Raw genomic sequence first — 20,407 nt, forward strand, 5'->3', positions numbered from 1 at the left:
GATTTCTCGAGAGACGCTGAAGAAACAAAAAAATGAGATCAAGAGACAAGATACAAAGAGAGGATGTTTTTAGAACAAAAGAAAAAAACAAAAGACAAGAGACTTGCATCAGAAACTGAACAGTCCACTCCGCTTCTTGCCTAAGGGATAAACCACGAGTGCAGCCAAAAAAAGACCCACCGTCGTTCCAATAGCAACCTGAACCATGCTATAGCCAATATCAAAAGCAACACCATAGCTCTGAGTCTTAGCTGCAGAAGCAGAGAAATTCTTCGCCGCGTCAACAAAGCCTTGTGTTCCGTTGCTCACAACGGAATGTGGGGTACGGGTCATTTCTTCCGCGGTATTTATTCCTGAGATCAAGGATCCACTAGCTGCCAGGCCGGAAGGTACGAGGACCCAGATAGCAGGTAGCATTGCTGCGGCTGCGAGGCCGTGGCGGAGGCGACTGTATAAATTTCCCAGGAGTCCTATGACGAATGCGCCGAGGGCGTTGGAGACTTGGGTATTGGAGTAGAAGCGTTTTCCGCTGAAGTAGCTGACGACGTAGCCTGCGAAAGAGATGACGATCATAGTTGGGATCTGTTTTAATTTTGATTGATTGACGAGGGCTAGACAGATTGTGAAGAGGATGACGAATGGGAAATGTTGAAGATATTCGTTGGTGATAGGGCTTGCGGGGCAAGTATATTCCGTTGCAGCTTGAGCGTCTAGGAGGCCGTAGACTGCTGTGCCGATTGTTATGCCGAAGCCCAGGAATAGGGAGTAGATTATTGCGTAGACCATCCTGACGGAGCCTGCGATTATGCTGCCTGATTGGAGTTCGAGACTTGCGCACAGGACCGTGTAGCCTGGTAAGATCAGGGCAATGGATGATTGTGCTAGTGCAGAGAAGCAGAAGAGTGGCTCGCCTTGGTATCGGATGCTTCCGAAGGCGCGAGCCAGGAAGGATGTTAGCACTGCAGCTGAGATCTCGAAAACGTTCGAGTAGAGGCTGGATTTTGGCGAGAGGATCAGCTGCAAGATGCCTAGGAGACATCCTAGTAAGAAAGCAATTGGCATATCGATTGGTCGTGCATTGAATGCGAACGGACCCACGCATGCGCTTGCACAGCCATGGGCTAAGATTTGGAGTAACAAGTGGTATTTGTTGGGTCTTGATGTCGTGTCATCCAAGCGCCGAATAGCCTCTTCCACTCCTATCACGTCGTGAATCACCTCCTTGTAGATTTCGTGTACATCAGCCAGACGACCAAGGTCGATTCCTTGTCTGGACCGAACCACTTTGACCTCCGTCGTGTGCGTGGAGGCGTCATCAAAGGAGATGATCATACAGCCGGGGAAATACAAGAACTGCCCATCGATCTCTAGTACACGGGCAGTCATCCGCATGTACTCTTCCATTCGATGGGTCGGAGCACCGTACTTCATCAGCGCGCGACAAAGTCGGATCAGGTATTTTTGGCGGGAGAGGATCGCTGCAATATGAACCGTGATCCGGATTTCATCTGCAAGGTGATCTGCCTTGGCCCATCGCCGGCCCATACCCCCAATTGCACCGCTGCTACGGGATCGCTTCAGCATGGCAATGGGAGACATGGGAGACGTGCTCTTTGATGAGCCAGATCCAGCGAGAGTGCTGCTCGACCGGCTGGATGATTTTTCGTACCATTTTCTAGGACGGTGCGGTCTCCAGATAGGATCAGGAGCGAATTCATATTCACTAAATTCCGAGGAACTCCCCTTTCTGGAACGTCCCCACCGGCCACGGTGGGGGTTATAATCTGGTGGAGCGCCAGTCTGCTGATCGTACAGCTTCAGGATGGAGGATAGAACGCCTCCACGATGATGTTTCGGCCGTTCAGCATAGGTCTCTGAATCTCTGCCATCACTAGAAGTGGATTGGCGAGGGAGAGGACCCGGAGAAGGAGGATGAATGCGAGGCAAGAAGGGTAAGTCTCGACGGGACATTTGTCGCACAGTATGAAAAGCTTCGCCAGTGCGTGGTGTGTATTCATCCTCGTCGGTCAAGTCGTCAAATATTTTTTGTTTTTCAGGACAGCCGATCATAGGAATCTTATCCCCATATTCAACTTGAAACACGTCTGTTGGAGTAGAAGCAATTGAAGACACTAAGCTAGCGCGGGAATTTGGCTTCGGAGATTTTGGGGGACGACTCAGAAGGGATGCTAGCCGCTGGACCCTCTCCTTTGCATATAATAGTGCCCGCCCTTTGTCATTTGTACCTTGTCCAAGCTCCTCTGACGTTCCGACGCCCGATGAGCTTGCCTGGTAGCTGATCGTCAAGCCAGTGACATCGGCAGGCGCGCTGGGGCTTTCATCCACCAGTGAGGGATCAGAAGGAGGGTCCAAGGGCCTTGTTGCCTGTGTGAAAGGAATGTTGGCGGTGGGTAATGGCTTTTGAGGGGACACATTGCCCCTGCAATCCAGCGGGCATTCGACCATAGCTCCGGCAGAGGGTTCCAATAGCTCTGTCTCATCTGCCGTGAACTTGACTCGATTGGTTGTTTGGAGCAGGCTAGCATTCCGATGCCTGCCCTGTGCGCAAACATGATTCAATTCTCCGTCCCGATATGTCTGCTGGCCCTGGAAACCATCATTCGGCAGGGGCGATGATGCTTGACGTGACACTGAAGATATTTTGCTTGATCCTACCCCGGTGTCAGACGCACTGCAGCGGCGGGAGACCGGGGGATCAAAGAAGCCCCCCGCCATTTCCTTGGTGTGATATCGATAGTCTTTCTTATATGTGGAACAGTCCACCTCAGCTCCAACCAGTCTTGAATGAAACGGATCTCCAGGTTTTGAATCTTGGTGTAATCGTGTAGGGTCGAGTATCGTAACCTGGCAATTTTTCAGCTATGTGAGATACTATAGGAGACGTAAAGATCTCCCAGGCCAACTCACATGAGTTTGTATATTCAATAAATTCCCATTCAAACCCTTCGAATCAGGCTTGCTTCTCGTAGACAAAGAACTGAGTGACCACGAGGATGTTGACCCCGGCTTTCTGGGGGCTCGACAGCAGGGAGACTGCTGAAGTGAAGGACCAGGAATGATATTATGTCACAAACAACATCATTAAGGCGATTTTCAAAATCAAGGCAAAGATGTTGCCACAAAAAGGCGAGCAACAGACGAGTATAAATGAGTGCCGGATATGCGGTAAGTGTAGAAACAACCTAAACAGGGCCTATGGGAGACACGGGACCACATGAAGGCCAATGAAAGGGGGAATGTCCTTTCTGAGCTGTTATTTTCTTTTCCCTTTTTGGAATTTTCTCTTTTTTGCCACAATAAATCACCGGGATTTGATTGAGTATCAAAAGTTACGAAACACCGTCAAACGTACGGCTCTTGCTTCATCCAGCATCACCCAAAACGCCCCCTTTGGCCGGGTATGCTCCGAGACGAGTAAGATCGACAGTCCGGATTGTAGCTTATCGTAGCTCCCCTGATCTGCACAATCATTGATCAACCCAGAAAGCGGGTCATCAGCAAGGTGAGTCCGAGCTCATAAAGGAAGTACCAGATTAATCTGGTTCCACGGAAGCCATGAGGTGCCACAAGTTATGAGAGAAAAAAGGTTTTAAAAAAACAAAGCTTTCCTATATTGATGACAAGTGTAGGTTCAAGCTTTAAGCTTAAGCTTGAATAGAAACCTTCAATGTTAAGATGTTTGATGGGTCAAAGTATGTTAGAATCAATATCAAGTGGGTCCGACGCTAGGAGCTGCAAGGGTATGGATATGTACAGTATGAAGACGCGTATGCCGTGAATGCATAGGTTAGTTGTACATCCATTTAGATCAAAGCCCCTTGTACTTGGCTGCATCTAAGGATGCCTTATGCCTGTTCCTGATAGACATATCCGCCTGTATAATCCAATACTTTTCATTACACTCGTAAATAATTATATTCATAGGCAGCAAGCGCCCACATCATCAACTCATGCATGGATCCGCATATCTGATTGGTGCTTAGGCCCCGGACACAAAGCCATAGTTGAGAAATAAATCAAAAATACAAACCATCTTACCCAAGCATACTCTAATAGATTCTCACAGAAAACAGATAATAATTTTATCCACATGCCTTTCGTGTTGTCAACCGGTGTTTCATAGATGGAGACTCATTGCGCGTCATTGTATCACCCACAGCCCCAGCAAGGGCCAAATCCACCAAGTGGCACCTGAAGACTCATGACGATGAAGCTTCCGCGGATCTGGATTCCTCCGGTCCTGATTTCTGCGCAACGGATCTACAGTTGTTTTTTGCATATGATGGATCTGGATTATCGTCGATCCTATACCGAGCCTGAACCTCCCCTTGGATCGGCATCCCGAAACACACGCAAGGAAACGGCAGTTGAATTCTCTAACAGAGAAGAATATATATCATATTCGATGACCCACTGGAAGTACTTCCCCCTTTTCTCATTCGAAATGCGACCGCACTACTTGTTCGTGTTACCCTTTTGCCCCTCTCCTTAGGTCACACAGCCCCTACGCCTAAGTCTAACGGGGTTGTTTGCCAAACGTACGAAACGCAGGGACCAACACCTAATCTGTGTTAGGGCCGTCATAGTGACAAGATGTCCTACAGATTTTCCTGCTTGACCATGTACAATCGATCAGGTTGATTAAAGAGGTAATATAGAAAAGAAAGGTGACGATTATGTTGTCAATTGATAAACAAGTATTTTTTTACCTTTTCTTTTCTTTTACCCTCCGATATATCTCCCAAGAGACAAACTTTATTCTGGGATCCGTTGGCTGTTCCCTATTTCGGACAAAGATCTAAATCTCATAACCCAAAATTTAAAAATAAACATCCACATACATATATACATTGGATATAAAGTAAACTGAAGTTTCCGTATCTGCGAACGTAGACACGGATGACTAGATATTGGGTCGCATTGACCACATCACCACATTCACCAATATGAGCTCTAGTAAGGCCTATTTCTCCCCACAAGACAGGAATGACGACCTACTTTGAGTTTCTCCGCCCGGCTCTAGACCCTCCATGGTCTTGAATTTAATCTCAGTCAAGTGGAATAGGCAGCCAGATACTATGGCTATGGTGAATCTGAGGCAATTAGCCCCGATTTGGAAAGAGTCGACTTTGGGGATTTTGACTTGAATGCGTTCAAATTTTTGTGGATACCTAGCATGAACTCCAAAATTTAGCTTAAGCTTTTTAGCAAGGACGTGGTTCGCTTATAGTTGGTCCTTTTTGGAAAGAGCCTGTCGATACTATTTACAATGTCAAAATACTGTGGGCATACTAATCTGTCGTATTAAACATTTATATATTGATATCCAGAAATCGATTAATCAGGTGGCAGTCTCGGAAGGAGAACAGGTTTATACATATATCTCTCAACCAAATATAGATAAATAGATCCTCTCAATCCAAAGACCCTTGGACATAGCCTGGAACTCTAGCCTGTTAACATGTGGGCAGGTACTAGGTACTACCTGGGTGCACACGTATATAGATAAGCACCAGTTGACGATTGCACCTCGGCAGTCTAGTAAAATTCCTACCCGAAGACGAACTGAGACTCGCCTCATCTAGCAATCTTGCATGATCCACCTGTTGTCCGACCAACAGATCTCCTCCGGGGCCACGGGAAGGACACCAAGCACTTTCAAGGTTGCCACGCTCGCTGGCGAGAGACCTTGGGCGCCCCACGTGGTTTTGTCGTTGGACGGGATAGGGTTGGCTTATCTTCCTAAGATGACTAGATGATGACAACTGGGTATAGCTACAAATTTAACATGAAATTGAACCATGAGCTGTAGAGCTGTATTGCACTAGTGGGCCCTAATGCTACAAGGATCCCGTAAGGGGACTGTCTGCACATAACCGGATGTCCAACAGAACCCCGGTGAAAAAAACGGAGCCACTGATAAATGAAGGACGGTATGCGTCACTTCTGTCTCAAGGTCAAAGCTCATCGGCTTCGACATGGGAATAAAGATGGATTAGGTTCCGTCAACAACGCGACGCAGGAGTCGAGAAGGGAATCAGGAAATAAACACTGCAAGGAAAGTGTAGAATGGGAAGAGAAGAGAAGAGAAGAGAGGCAGAAAATAAGTCGTTGTAGACTGATCCAAGTCTTTCATCAAACGCGCGTCAAGGCTGGCAAGATCGAAGTTACCAGCGAGAGAAGAGTAACAGAGAATGAATGGAAAGAGCAGATGGCTCAAAAATGGTAAGGGCACTAAGAGATAAAAAGAACAAAGGCCCACCAAACAAAGAAATGAAAATGGTCATACGTCGCTGTCACATGATGGTTGGCATTACACGAGGGGAGTCTTGCGCTTTTCGGCGCTTGACAACACAAGCATGGGCGTCTTGCGGCGCTCGGGTGCCTGAGCAGCTTGTCCTTGGCCCGCGACAACGGCTGCTACGGAGGGAGACGAAGTACCCGAAGTGCTCGTTGGCGAATAGTCCTGTTCCGCGCGAACCTCCGCAAACTTGGCAGAGAAGTATCCGTCCTCACTCGTAGGGGTGACACTGTGAAAAGGGCTTTCGGGGGACTTGCGACTGGACTTCTCCTTGCGCTCAGATCCGATGGCACCGTTCGCAGCTGCACGCAAGCTACCCAAGCTTGGCTTGCTGGAAAGGCTGCCACTTCGCACAGTTGCGTCATCACCATCCGAGAAGGTGAACTCCTTCTCACTCGCTGGGGTGTTGGTGCCTCCGCTGCTGTTGTACCCATAGCTGCGGGTATCACTACGGCGCTCGATCCCAGCGCGAACCAGATTGTGGACAGCACGGCGGCGCTGCCGGGTGGCAAAGTTCTTACTTCCCTCATGCTTGGAGGTTGGCTTAGCCACGAGATCCTCAAGCGAAGGAGGGCCACGAGGTTGGCGGATCGGGTGCTCACCAGCACGAGCCTGGCCAGGTCCGAAGGTTCCAGTGGCCGGGGTAGGAGGGAAAACAGCTGACCGAGGGCCGGGTCCAGCACCAGCATTCGCCTTGTTCGTATCGATATTGGTCTTCAATAGAGGATTGAAGGATGGGGACTTGCGGTGGTTGCGACGAAAAGCACCAGCAGATGACTCTGCAGGCGGAGAAGGAGTGCCACTGGGAGGAGAGATTGGCTGTGGGAAATACATCTGCGATGGAGCAGAGTCGGCAGGCGGGGAGATCTCTGCACGGAATTGAGGAACCTGCGAGTCCGACTGATTTCCATGATATGCCGCGTTGTCCTCCTGGGCGCTGTTGTCCATGACATAGCTTTGCTGGCCAGTCAGAGGGTTGTAGACGGAAAATAAGCCAGGCTGACCGGGGACCGGCTGCACAATTGGCTGCACACCCTGCTGGAGCTGTTGCTGATAGAAACCAATACCTGGCATAAGCGACTGCATCTGCTGCTGTTGAGGGAGAGAAATTCCCAGGTTAAGACCCTGGAACTGCTGGGCGGCAGCGGTGACGCTGATCAGCTGTTGCTGAAGACGCTGTTGTTGCGCGGCGAGGAATAGATTGGTGGACATAAGCTCCGCGTAGAGGTTTTCGTCCATCATCTCACCGCCGCCAATGTCAATCATAGGTGGTGCAAGCACTTGCTCCGGCATGGTGTACATCAGGCGTTCCCGTTCCCTTTCCCTCTCCCGTTCTCGTTCCCGGTCCCGGTTCTGGAGCTGCTGGTGATGGTAGTGGTGGTTGTTCATGCCGTTGTTGGGAGTGTACGCGTGCTGCGGGAAACCAGCTCCCGTGGCAGTTTGGGGGACGCGATCGCCTCGGTTGGCAGGCATCCGACCACTCTCCATGGCGTAACGCTGTTGCTGAGAAGGGATGGTCGCGGACTTGGGCGCAGTTCGGAGACCAGCCAGCAGATGCGATCGACTGGTGCGCGGGGTTGCGATGGTGGAGGTCTGAGACTCGTCGATGGTTGCGACCTGAGGAGGCACGCTCAGGCGCTTGATATGAGAGCCCTTCCCTCGGGAGGCGAAACCGGAGCCGGGGACCCCGAGGGAACTGCCATTATTGAAGGAGTTGGTGTAGGTCATTTGAGCAAGACCGCCAGCGTCCATACTCATTGTTCGTGAAGTGAGATGGTGGAGGGTATGTGCAAGGTTGAGCGAAGGATGAGTCGCGTTCGAGATATCCGTAACGGGAGGGAGCTTCGGATCAACCGCTAAGCTCAAAGCTTTCCCAGGTGATTAGATGATTATGAAGTCTAATGTCAAGAATAGTATGCCAAAACTGAGAGCAAGAGCAGTCAAAGTTTCGGATGCGAAGTGAGGGATCGTGGGGACGAAAAAAGGACGCGATTCTTGAATCACGGACGCCGTCAGAGTGAATATTCGCCAAGCAGAATTCAAGGTCACGGACCACAAGTGAATGTATGCAGTATGAAAGACAGACTCAATGGAGACAGCAGAAACGCGATGCCAAGATTATCAAGCTGTACAAGGATGTTGTTTGTTTTTTTTCCACTCTCGGGGTCAGAAGCCGAGGATCGTTTCGAAGCGTAAGATACGGACGAAGAGATGAGGGTGAATTAGGCGAATAGATCAGAGGTCTCTCGGTGGGCACCAGAAGAAAAGTAAGGGAGTTGCTCTGCAAGTCCCTGATGAAGTGAAGATAGAAGTGTAGGCAACGGCGGAGTGTTAGGTCCTGAAACACGACCAGCTGGCAAGGCACGATGAGATTCGATGGGTGGCGAAGACGAAACAAAAATGGCCCCAGGCACAGTGATGCAAATACGGTATGCGAATATCGAATATCGTGGGAGGGTTTTGGGGCAAAATAATATTGACAATTGAATCGGATCTCACAGAATCTCCAAGCGCTTTTTCTTCAGGGGCAGAACCAATCGAACGAATTAGTTTGAAGTTGAGATACTCCTTTTTTTTGTATTATGAATTTTTTGGGGGTTCTCAATCAACGATGCGAGCCGCAGAGAATGAAAGAATGCGAAGAAAAAAAGAAAGAAAGGATGAGTTGGGAAGAAAGGGAAGAGGAAGAAGTGCGGATGTGGGGATTGGGTTGGGTTTTTCATGCCTCAGGCACACATCGCGACTTTCTCGGATCCCAGAATGACGAAGATTTGACATATATTTATCAAACTAAATGGTATTCTTGATTATATATTCAGCTGAGATCTGGGTTTCTTCTGACCTTCAAGGAGTCACCTTTTTGGGGTCCAACACCCAATCACCAACGAATACACGCCTGAGAGCGTGACGAGCCTAGAGCCCGTCGTCACATCCCCCGGTGGTTTCATTGGTTCAGGGACGCTAGTGCCCACCGACATGTCCGCCTCTTCGTCTCATATCGCCCCTGGAGCCGCCCGGCGTTGCTGCCAAGCCCTGAGCCTGCAGCCAATAGATGTAGAATAACCGCCTTACGGCCTTTCTGTACGTGGCAAGGCTTACAGAACTATTTCATGCATTGAATAGATAATGTGGGCCATGGCTTCCTCTGTGCGGTGGACTCTGTGGGACATGAATGGAGATTGTTTTCGCTTGATGATGGACATTGAAGGGGTCTAAGCGTTATTATGATCTACGCCTGCCGATCCCTGCCAATGAAGCTCCGTAAGCATATGGAGCTTTGATTACGTATAACCATCTGGACACGTTCATTTCTCCTTGTGACAAGGAAGTATTGCTATTTATCCTACTATTATATGAATGGAACAAATATCAATGGTCATATTGCTATCTACAAGGAAAAGTAAAGACAAGGTAGCAGCGACGGATCTAGTAGGATCAGATCCGCAACAAAAGTATGAACAAGACATCGAGAAAGGAAACATGGGGTATCTGCTGGTCGGCTTGAGAGAGACAAGTCAGGAGGATGAAATATCACAAATGAAAGTCATTAAAGGTACACATGCGACCTAGGTATCCACAGCGATACGCTCGGAAGCCAGTGTGGCAGGCAGTTTAGCGGATGCTAGCTGAGACGGCTCGGGAGATGTACCCTTGCCATTCATGCGATCGAACTCCAGAGTCTCAGCCAGCTCAGCCGCCATCGGATCAAGCTCTTCTTCTTTTAAACCAGTGGCTAGAGCCACCAGCTTACGGTGCACATCAAACTTGGTGCTCACACCCGCGTCTGCGGTTTGCTGAGCAAGATCGCGTACCGCATTTCGGCGTTTCTTCTGTGCATCCACGAGATCGCGTGCAACCTTATATTGCGCGATCAGCTCTTCCTCGTTGAGAGAGGATGGGTCCGTCGGCGAAACTTTCGGAACCGAGGACAATTTCTCCACGAGTTGACCGTACTGCACGCGTTCAAGAAGATACTCGTAAGTGCCGCGCAATTTCTCGTAACGGGTTAGCTGGCTATTGCTAGGTTCGTGCTCGAGCTCCTTGGCAACAAGGGCAGCCACCTGCTTCCGAATCTTCTCCCGATCCGATTCGAGTTGTTCGAATAGTGCTTCAGGGTTGGTAACGTCGGTGGAGTCTTGCTGAGAGACTTTGGAGTTGCCGTAGGTCAATGCAAGTTTCTTGTTGGCATCCGCCATGATTGCGCCGATCTTGGAAAGTAAATTGGAGGTTGCGGTTGAATCGATGGGCGGCGCGATAGACATGCGGTCTGACTGCACCAGGCCACCTAGTTCACCGTCAATATGGTCGTTGGCCATGGTGATGGAAGAGGGGGGAGGCGGGATGTCATTCTCAGCCTGGAATCGTTGTGAGATCTGGGCAGCTGTTTCTCCTTTCTTGTTCACCAGGTCGGCAGCTCGAGGGCAATGAGTGGTCAGCATGTTGACCAGGCGAAATGCTCCATTGCGGGCGGCAACCAGGGCAGCTGTGTCGCCATTGTCGTCCTGGCATGATAGCAACAAATCAACTTCATCATGGGAAAAGTTCTTGCACAGCTTATCCAGAAGAACATCGCAATAGTATTTTGAGCTCTTCCATTTGCCTTTGCTCCTGGTGGTCTCGGCAACGTGATGGAAGATGGTAGCTCCAAACCAGTCTCGGAATGTTATGCTGTCCAGCAATAGATCCAGCAGAGCAGGGAAAGTCCGCTTTTCGTAGTTATTGGTGAACAAAACGGCTCGAACAAGAGGGGTTTCTTCATGAATAGACAAGGTTTTGGGATTGGCTGCTCGACGAAGTAGATCGTGCACAATCTCCAGATCACCCATGGCGCAAGCCCAGTGCAGCGCGGTGTTGCCCGAGTCATCAATTGGCCGGTCGATCTGGAAATGGGCGGGGGGTGCTGGAGGTTGGATTCGCGTCGCTTGAGGAGCATCTCCTACAGTCATGAAATAGTCCAGCAATTGATCACCATACATAATGTGCTCTTGTTCAGCGATGCTCATGGTGGGTGCTTCATTCGTGCCGCGCTTGCGCTTTCGGCCCCCATGTTGGGACATTTGCATATCTTCATCTGCCATCATGGAAGAGGATTCGAGGGTTGCCTGTTCAATGGACTCGTTGTCATCAAACGCAGTGCTTTCATATTGTTCATGGGGGAGGTTTGGAGGGCCCATATTTCGATTTTGGGTTGGTTGGATCACAGAGAAGGCTTCTGCAGCGAGGGCAGCAGTGTTTTTGGCGGACTTGCGTGGTGCACGTGGTTTAGAGGCAGCGGAGGTGTGTTTTGGTGCAGGTGGAGGGCTGCGATCTCCGGCAACGGCAACATACTCGAAGATGGGTGCTAACTTGGCAAAGACGTGGTTGCGCTCTGCTAACATACGAGCCTCTGGTAGGGGAATCCATGTTCCTAAAGACAAGAAGTCAGCAAAGTGCCGGAAAGAACCGCTGGGGGTGATCTTTTCCCAATAACATACCCTGATATTTTCCATAACCACCTTGCACTTTCTCATGTTTGCCCTTCTGAACCTCTCGTTCTAGGATTCGAGTCCTCGCAGGCTTATCAAACCCTGCGGCCTTAAGAACATGTGTCGCATTGACCCAGTCGTCCGATCTCCGTCGCATGATACTGTCGCCATCGATCTTGAATTCGTACACAGGTACCTAGAGGAACACGATCAACATCAATTGAAAGACTAAGGGTAAGGATTGCCCCATAAAGGTCCAGACAAAGTAGGGATGCCATGATGATATGGAGGACTCACATTGCTATATGTGGCTGAGTAAATGGAGTCCATCTTAGCTATGGTGTGTGTATGGTTGAGAACTTTGGTGACTGGCAGGTTCCGAGTAGTGTTGTGGCGCGCACTTAGGCGCTTGAGAAACGTTTTCAATTCACAATTATAATTGAATTTGGAAATGCTTTAAGGGTGAATGCATCTCATTCACTCACAAATTCACTGAGAGCGTTGGAAAACGGTTTGCTACTTGGAATCCAGGGTGGCATCGACGTTACGCGCAAAGACGCGGGTCGCTACCGCGTATAGTGGATTTTACGGACTAACCTAGATTAGGGTGGATTATGTAACGGCGAAAGATCAAGTCTCATCACATGACATGCGATCCATCCACCCAATCATGTGACATACATATCACATGACCACATATCCGCGAGCAAACGAGATACCTCAAAGTGAAGGCCAGTCCACACCTCCACCACTTGTGCCTGTCCCCCATCCCCCCGACCGTCTCAACCACACCAATTTTTGTCACAATGACTATTGCTGAGTCGGTTAAGAGCGCAGTGGGTCTTGCGGAGACCTCCGGTACGAATCCAGCCCATTGAGCCTTCTCAAACCACCATGAAGCTAACCAAGATGCTTGATCCAGCCACCCGCCAGGAGATGTCCGAGGCCCGTCTTCCCATGCAATACCGCGACTCATGTGCACACCTTTTGATTCCTCTGAACCGGTGCCGGCAAGCAGAGTACTACCTTCCGTGGAAGTGTGAGGTACGGATTCGCTTTCTCCTGTGTCCCGAATAATTCGCCTCGAGCAGGCGCGTCTCTGCAGGGCACACCAGCTAACCTTTTCTTTGCGAACAGAATGAGCGTCATACCTACGAGAAGTGCCAGTACGATGAGTTTAAGAAGCGGGTGGCCAAGATGGACGAGCTGCGCGCTGCCAAGGACGGTGCCCGCAGCAACTGAGCTTGCCGAACTTTGCTGTGTGTTTCCGTGAGAGCTGCTGAACAAGCGGCAGGTTATGTACATATATGATATCTTGAGACTGCTCATGGACTGCCTTTTATGGCGTTGGGACCTTGGTCTTTTTCCTTTTCGATTCCCTGGTTTTGCTGGGGTAATTGCCCAGTTAACAAATCAAAGCAAACTCATTTGTTACTTGCTTATGTCGCAATTTGACAGTGTCCTTCACTCAACTCTGTCTCCGAGGGCCGGAGTTGCATATACGAGGTGAAGCTACACCAAAGTAACGAAATTACCAAGCGGCACCGGCGGCAACGGCAACGATGGATTTTTTAGTGATATTAGTAGTACCGCCTGCTCGCATTGGCGGTGGCTTGCCGATCCAACCACGCCCTGCAGGGGATGTAGTTGTCGAGGCATGCGACTGGCCGGTGGTCAGCAGTAGCGTGGCGCCTGCTACTCGCGGGGTTCGAGTCAGCCGGCATTCCACAAGACCAGGGTAAGGATTGCTCATCCATGTATAGGTACTCGCGGTATATCTATCTCTCTGGATAGCAACAGTCAGAAAGCTCATCAAAGGAGTCCTCGACTGCATTACATAGATCAAAAATCATAACTAGTAATCAGCATCACCTGATTGCTTAGAAATCCGGATTCTTATCGCCGAGATCTTGCCCCGCCGGGAACCGTAACGCGAAAATTCCCCCTCAATGCAAGAATTTAAAAGAACCGATCGGAACGGGCCCATGCGCGGCTTGACTTGAAGTTCTTCTGGGCACTTTCGCTCATATCTACTCATTCTTCTCCCATATTTCCCCGGCTTTGGACCTGTCGTGGGTCGAGCCTTCCTACTCGTCTTTATTCTTTGATCGGCATTGCGTCGCGCATTGGAAGTCCGAAAGTGAAGGCTAGTAACAATGGGTCTACTGTAGGTGTTTCTCCCTTCTGTGAGATGTCTACAAGGTCACTAAAATGTCTACAGTGCTCTTGGAACTCCTCTCGAATGGCCCGAGGCCAAGAAGAAGGCGCATCAGGTTCGCGAGTGGGGAATTGAGGTATTATATGCCGAGACGGGGCAGCGGGGCTGTTGATCTTCATAGTTTCGAATCTGACCGGGTATGCAGCAATTACTGGCGAATTGGCGTCGAGCGCGAGGCAAAGAACGAGACGTCCTCCTGTGGGGCGACGAGGTATGATCACCATGCAAATTACATTGGCTGGAGGAGGCTTACCTTCTGCTCTGGGGTACTAGGTCGAATATCTTGTGGTGTCTCTCGATGATGCAGCCAAGAAGGCTCGGTTATCTTTGGCTCAGGCTGAGATCTTGAAGTCTCTCGCCCGCGATGAGGCTCTATGGCAGGCCGGCTCATCTGAGAAGGATCACACTGGGGAACAGTAAGCGGTGGTTCGTGCCGTAAGAAAATGAGCAGAGTTCTGACTATTCACTAGCGCTGGTGAAGATCCCCCGCATTTCCACCCTGAGTTTGGCCGGTTTATGCTCGAGGCCACCCCAGGAAGCCCGTGGGGCATTGGGTTTAAAGATCTGTTAAAGGTGGAATCTAATATGAAATGGCGGTAGGTTGTTTCTCTGGAACTTGACCCTATGACCAATATTGATTCTCTCAGACGAGAGGTCGCCAAGGCGCACATGGCACCTAATGAGTCGCCTATAACTCTTACTACATTCCCTCGGCTGGGAACGAAGGATGACTATATTCAGCCCTATTATCCACCATCAGGCCCAGCTCTTCGTTCGCAATTTGTTCCCGATGAGATTGCCAACCCTCACATTCGATTCCCGACATTGGCCGCCAATATTCGTTCCCGACGAGGACGCAAGGTTGAATTAAATGTGCCTATTTTCAAGGATCTGAACACACCCTCGCCTTTTAAGGATCCCACCGTCAACTACGATCTGCATCTTTGGCCGGAAGATGACGATGTCCGCAACGGTGCTGCTAAAGACGACCACGTCTACATGGATGCCATGGCTTTTGGCATGGGTAGCTGCTGCTTGCAGATTACCTTCCAGGCCAAAAATATGACTGAAGGGCGAAAGCTTTATGATCAGTTGAGCCCACTTGGACCGATTCTTTTGGCTCTTACGGCGGCCACTCCAATCTACAAGGGATTCCTTGTCGATACAGATGTACGGTGGAACCAGATTAGCGGGGCAGTTGATGACAGAACCCCTGAAGAGCTCGGAGAGGCAGTAAGTTCTTTCCCTCAAACAGTCTCCAAACTCGGACCTTGTGTTAACTTTGGACAGCCCCTTAAAAATGACCGGTGGAGAATTCCCAAGTCTCGATATGCTTCCAACTCGACTTATATCTCCGAAGACCCTCGGTTGCGGAAGGAATACTTTGACCCAGATTTGGTTATTGACCACGATATTAAAAAGCGTCTGATGGACGGAGGCATGGATGACTTGCTTGCCACACATTTTGCCCATCTTTTTATTCGTGATCCACTAGTGATCTTCTCTGAAGATCTTGAGGAACTCGACTTGAGCAAGGGTGACCATTTCGAGAACCTCCAGTCTACCAACTGGCAACACATGCGTTTCAAGCCCCCACCATCTGAGAAGGACGACATCGGCTGGCGAGTTGAGTTCCGCTCCATGGAAATTCAGATGACCGACTTCGAGAATGCGGCGTTCAGCATTTTCATCGTTCTCGTCACCCGTGCTATCCTCAGCTTTGACCTTAACTTCTACATACCCATTCAGCGCACCACCGAGAATATGGAGACTGCCCATGCTCGCAATGCTGTTCTCGATCGCAAGTTCTACTTCCGCAAGGATCCTTTCTCAGCACGTGCCCCCAAGGTTCCTCAACGGTCTTCTGACGGCAGCACATTTTCTTCTACCACCTCATCAGCTGTCAACACGCCACCTCCGTCCCCTCCTCTTGGTCCGGTCGAGGTCGAATATGAGTTAATGACCATTGACGACATCATTAATGGATGTACGGATGGCTCATTCCCTGGTCTCATCCCGCTTGTGGAGTCCTACTTGAACAGCGTCAATGTGGACGTCGAGACTCGCTGCTTCCTCGCAAGCTACCTCGATCTCATTCGCAAACGCGCCGACGGCACTCTGTGGACCGGAGCTCGCTGGATCCGCGAGTTTGTAGCCAAGCACCCAAGCTACAAGCAGGACAGTGTTGTGTCCGAGGAAATCACCTACGACCTTATCAAGGCGGTGGAGGAGGTAACCACCAAGGAGGGCCGGAACGGATCTGTTGGCTGGGAGCTCCTTCGTGGCAAAAAGAATTAGATAAATTTTATTGCATCCACTAATGTAGATAGATGAGCGTCGATTGCATTTTAGAGGTTGATTTCAATTTGCACATATTAGCAGCGACCAGAGAGGCAGCCCTCTTGGTTGTATTGATGATTTTTTCACTCACAAGGCTTTCCATTATATCCTGCCGAGGGCCGAGATCGATATCGTCCGCGCAAAACAAACCCAGATCCCAGACTTATAGGAAACGAGGGTTATACAACCTGCAATCGACCGAGCCACATTGCAACGGTTACAACCATCCCATCAAGGAACAGTCAATAATTATGAGCAGTTGCCACATCAAGCGACATTCATAAGTACCAGACGAAAAGAAGCTTCAACATGCCCATCAATTTTCAAGCATTCGGATTTCCAATCTCGTCCCACCCCACCATTTACCCTTCAATCCAAATTCCATCCCATCCTATCCCATCCCGCATCTCCTAAAATAAACAAAAAACCATGTGCTGGGGAATGTCAACCCCAACACCCCCCTCACCATCCAAAGAGACCGAATCCATAATGGCTGTCACAAATGGTTTCCTCTCGGCACTAAATACCAAATCTCGACCTGATTTCGAAAGACACTGCGTACGGTCAGGCGGCATGTCTTTATCCCCACCACCGCCTACAGATACAACCCCTCGCTTTTGCACGATTGGCTCCTTCATTGAATACATGGCGACGCTACAGGATGATGTGGATGAGCGGATCTGGGACCCAGAGGTCAAGGTTCAGGAGGGGGGTAATCTTGCGGCTGTCTGGGCTCCGTTCAGGGCGAAGCTCAATGGGGTTGTGGATCATGTTGGTGTCGAGCTTTTTGTTTTACATAAGTTTCATGGGGAGTGGAAGGTTACTGGATTGGTGGATTCTTGTAGAAGGCCTACTGAAGAGGAGATGGGTATGGAATAGTTCTACGGGTGTTTATAGGCTTTGTTTCGGCGTTGGGATGGAATCACCTTGCATGATTTTTGGGTTAGCTCAAGGCTTTCTGGTGAGAATTAGGTATACAGATATGTACTATATCATTGTTCCTTCTATTTCCTATATTTAAAGCCTTAAGTGACGAGCGACGGGCGTTTCTCTTGTACATAACTCTTCGATCCTCAACACCTCTACATACTAGTCATCGACAAGCTATGCACTTTTGGGTACTCTCTGAAGTATCTTATTCTTGAAACATATCTGAAATTAATTTTAAAGCAAGATGATAAATCATGCCGGTCCTTGACTGAAGCCATTTGGTGCGTCAGTTTCAAAATTGCTCTCAATCAGGCTAAAGTAGCTTGTTCACGTTATCGATTTTCGTCTTTTTGGCTTACTTCCAATATTTCTTCGCTTATTCCATGTTCATGTATCAAAGATCCGTGTATCTTAATGTTGGATGACATTGGTAAGGACCTTCACAATGCCCCAATCCTGTCTAGAACGCGGATAAACCTCGGGCAGTAACAAGCAGGGCAACACCCCCGCAAAATTATAATGCTTTGACTTTAATTCTCCGCATTGATATTCGCAAATCAGAATCGAACATTTCTATTTCTCCCCGCCTTTGGCGTCTTCTCTCCGCATTCTACGCCATGATAGTTCCGGAATCTCCGTCAACGGAAACCTTAGTCGGCATATTTCACTAAGTCCAACAATTCAACCGAACTGCTACTGTATCATTCTTCACCTTTGGGCGCTGATCATGGACAGTTTGGATGTGGGGCCTGGCATCCTTAGCCCTTCCCCGCAAAAATGATATGCGTCGCCATGCATCCCCAGGTCTCCCGAACAAGAGTATATAATCTCAGAGTCTGGGAGTTCCAAGTCTGAGAGATCCCCAGCTTAGACCTTTTTGACAACTCTTACAATGTTGGTTGCGATCAGCCTGCTCGCCGTGTTGGCGACAGCTCATGCTGTTCCTACAAAGTCAAACCCTGCAGTCAAGGTTCTGAACGGAACGTATGTGGGAATCCACAATGCGGAGTACAACCAGGACTATTTTCTGGGCATGCCATATGCCCAACAACCGTTGGGTAATCTGCGATTTACCGTTCCGCACTCGTTGAATGAGAGCTGGAAAGGGACGCGAGATGCTAAAGAATACTCGGACATTTGCGTCGGATATGGAGTTAGTATTTCATACTTGTCCGGTTGAGATTTTGCCCTGACACTGCATGCTGCAGACGGACTCGATCTGGTATCCTCAGTCCGAAGCTTGTCTCACCATCAATGTGATCCGGAGCTCGTCCGTGACGGATGACTCGAAGCTGCCCGTTGCAGTCTGGTTGCATGGTGGTGGGTTCTATATGGGATCTGGATCGGATGAGCGCTATAACATGTCAAGGATGGTGCAGAACTCGTATAAGATTGGTATTTCCTCCGTGCCCTTTCATACAATCCAAACTGATCTCGTCGAAACAGGTAAACCGTTCATCGGGGTAACGCTCAACTACAGACTCTCGGCCTGGGGCTGGATAAGTTCAAGCCAGGTCTGGGGTAGCGGGAACACAAACCTGGGCTTACGAGACCAGAGACTAGCTCTACACTGGGTCCAGGAGAACATTGCCGCGTTTGGTGGTGATCCTTCGAAAGTCACAATCTGGGGCGAGTCCGCAGGCGCCATGTCAGTCGGTTGTCATCTCACGGCATACGGAGGACGAGACGACAAGCTCTTCCGGGCCGCGATTATGGAATCTGGCGGTTCCATCGCAGCCAGCCCGTCAAACTATACTACGTTCCAAACTACCTATGACGAACTTGTATCTCGCGTGAACTGCACAGATACAGTGGACACACTGCAGTGCCTGCGCGAAGTCCCTTTTACCACTCTCAACGCTGTTCTGAACGGGACTGGCGGCTCCTCCACATATAATTTCTGGCCGGTGCTGGACGGCGATTTGATTCGGAACTGGGGCAGTATTCAGATGAATAAGCATGAATTTGTCAAGGTTCCGATTCTTGCGGGTAGTAACACAGACGAGGGGACTGCCTTTGGTCCTACGGGTATCAACACTACCCAGCAGTGGTATGAATATTTAACTGGTACGTTATTTCCTTTCTAGTAAATCCTGACATGCAGGCTGAAAAATTGCATTCGTGACTAAGATGGGGGATTCGATTTTCAAACGCCACCGTCCGTCGCCCGTGAAATTCTTAACCTCTATCCTGATATCCCGTCGCTGGGGATCCCCGCGTTCCTGGGCGATGAACGTGTACCAGCTCAGGGCTGGGAGTGGCGACGGACCAGTGCCTTTGCGGGCGATTTCGCCATGCACGCGAACCGGCGCCGGCAGTGCGAAGCCTGGACAGAAACATCCACCCCGGCATATTGCTATCGGTTCAACGTACATGCAGCGGACACACCGCTCATCGTTGGGGCAACCCATTTCGAGGAAGTGGCGTTTGTGTTTAATAACATCAACGGACTAGGATATCACTACGGGAAACCATTCGCCGGGGTTCCGCAATCGTACTATGACCTCAGTGCGATGATGACGAGTATGTGGGCCTCATTCATCCACGATCTGGACCCCAATCCAGGGACTGTAAACGCCTCGGTACATTGGGATCCCTATGGAGCGGAACGCCCGATTGACCTCTTTCTGGATTCGAATACGACTAGCCGAATGGAGGCCGATACATGGCGCAAAGAACCAATCGAGTATCTCAATTCAGTGGCTGAGACTTTTTGGCGGTAGATGGATCTAGATGAAAAGATACATCCGCATGTGCCGGTAAGTCGTGACAAATAGATGTCATATGAGGTTTCTCCGAGAACGGTTCTATCCGGTTCCAGCGCCACGCGAGCGCAACGTGGGAGAGTGATCGGATCCGACGGACCCGAGTAAACGCCATGTTTCTGGAATTAATCTATTGTCTAGAAGCATTTAGATAAGTAAATGTTCTAGCTTAATTAACTTGCGATATTAAATGTTTCTAGCCCGGAGGCTAAGCCATAATGCGTCTAAGCACCGATTCTTAGTGTCACGGACAAAGATACCGAACTTGTCCATTGCCCTTAATCACCATAAATTAAAAAGGATCTATACTTCTTAGTCTACTTAGTGTACCGTAAATTACTTGCCGACTTGGGGCGTGCAGAAACTA

At 49.6% G+C, this 20,407-nt stretch overlaps 8 protein-coding genes across 8 annotated transcripts; 4 read left to right on the forward strand and 4 right to left on the reverse strand.

Annotated features, from left to right (window-relative positions):
* Positions 1 to 108: 108 nt before the first annotated feature.
* N7520_004030 (threonine/serine exporter family protein) lies at positions 109 to 2,736 on the reverse strand (the record flags this gene model as incomplete). The annotated part of the gene is made up of 1 exon (XM_057137965.1): positions 109 to 2,736. One exon carries the CDS (start codon positions 2,734 to 2,736, stop codon positions 109 to 111), a length of 2,628 nt encoding a protein of 875 aa, XP_056998430.1.
* Positions 2,737 to 6,334: 3,598 nt separating this feature from the next.
* N7520_004031 (uncharacterized protein) lies at positions 6,335 to 8,080 on the reverse strand (the record flags this gene model as incomplete). Its single annotated transcript, XM_057137966.1, has 1 exon — positions 6,335 to 8,080. One exon carries the CDS (start codon positions 8,078 to 8,080, stop codon positions 6,335 to 6,337), a length of 1,746 nt encoding a protein of 581 aa, XP_056998431.1.
* Positions 8,081 to 9,888: 1,808 nt separating this feature from the next.
* N7520_004032 (putative APSES transcription factor) lies at positions 9,889 to 12,117 on the reverse strand (the record flags this gene model as incomplete). The annotated part of the gene is made up of 3 exons (XM_057137967.1): positions 9,889 to 11,729; positions 11,797 to 11,983; positions 12,085 to 12,117. The coding sequence occupies 3 exons, from the start codon at positions 12,115 to 12,117 to the stop codon at positions 9,889 to 9,891; spliced, it is 2,061 nt and encodes a 686-aa protein (XP_056998432.1).
* A 476-nt stretch (positions 12,118 to 12,593) lies between these two features.
* Positions 12,594 to 13,029, forward strand: N7520_004033 (NADH dehydrogenase [ubiquinone] 1 beta subcomplex subunit 7; the record flags this gene model as incomplete). The annotated part of the gene is made up of 3 exons (XM_057137968.1): positions 12,594 to 12,645; positions 12,710 to 12,831; positions 12,925 to 13,029. 3 exons carry the CDS (start codon positions 12,594 to 12,596, stop codon positions 13,027 to 13,029), a joined length of 279 nt encoding a protein of 92 aa, XP_056998433.1.
* A 289-nt stretch (positions 13,030 to 13,318) lies between these two features.
* N7520_004034 (uncharacterized protein) lies at positions 13,319 to 13,540 on the reverse strand (the record flags this gene model as incomplete). Its single annotated transcript, XM_057137969.1, has 1 exon — positions 13,319 to 13,540. The coding sequence occupies one exon, from the start codon at positions 13,538 to 13,540 to the stop codon at positions 13,319 to 13,321; it is 222 nt and encodes a 73-aa protein (XP_056998434.1).
* Positions 13,541 to 13,943: 403 nt separating this feature from the next.
* N7520_004035 (glutamate--cysteine ligase) lies at positions 13,944 to 16,303 on the forward strand (the record flags this gene model as incomplete). Its single annotated transcript, XM_057137970.1, has 7 exons — positions 13,944 to 13,954; positions 14,009 to 14,081; positions 14,151 to 14,216; positions 14,279 to 14,421; positions 14,476 to 14,601; positions 14,653 to 15,238; positions 15,296 to 16,303. 7 exons carry the CDS (start codon positions 13,944 to 13,946, stop codon positions 16,301 to 16,303), a joined length of 2,013 nt encoding a protein of 670 aa, XP_056998435.1.
* Positions 16,304 to 16,774: 471 nt separating this feature from the next.
* N7520_004036 (uncharacterized protein) lies at positions 16,775 to 17,224 on the forward strand (the record flags this gene model as incomplete). Its single annotated transcript, XM_057137971.1, has 1 exon — positions 16,775 to 17,224. One exon carries the CDS (start codon positions 16,775 to 16,777, stop codon positions 17,222 to 17,224), a length of 450 nt encoding a protein of 149 aa, XP_056998436.1.
* A 943-nt stretch (positions 17,225 to 18,167) lies between these two features.
* N7520_004037 (uncharacterized protein) lies at positions 18,168 to 19,998 on the forward strand (the record flags this gene model as incomplete). Its single annotated transcript, XM_057137972.1, has 3 exons — positions 18,168 to 18,428; positions 18,484 to 19,342; positions 19,406 to 19,998. The coding sequence occupies 3 exons, from the start codon at positions 18,168 to 18,170 to the stop codon at positions 19,996 to 19,998; spliced, it is 1,713 nt and encodes a 570-aa protein (XP_056998437.1).
* Between the last annotated feature and the right edge of the window lie 409 nt (positions 19,999 to 20,407).

Source organism: Penicillium odoratum (genome assembly GCF_028828045.1).
Source record: "Penicillium odoratum strain IBT 22623 chromosome Unknown utg000003l_segment0_segment0, whole genome shotgun sequence".
Classification (NCBI taxonomy): domain Eukaryota; kingdom Fungi; phylum Ascomycota; class Eurotiomycetes; order Eurotiales; family Aspergillaceae; genus Penicillium; species Penicillium odoratum.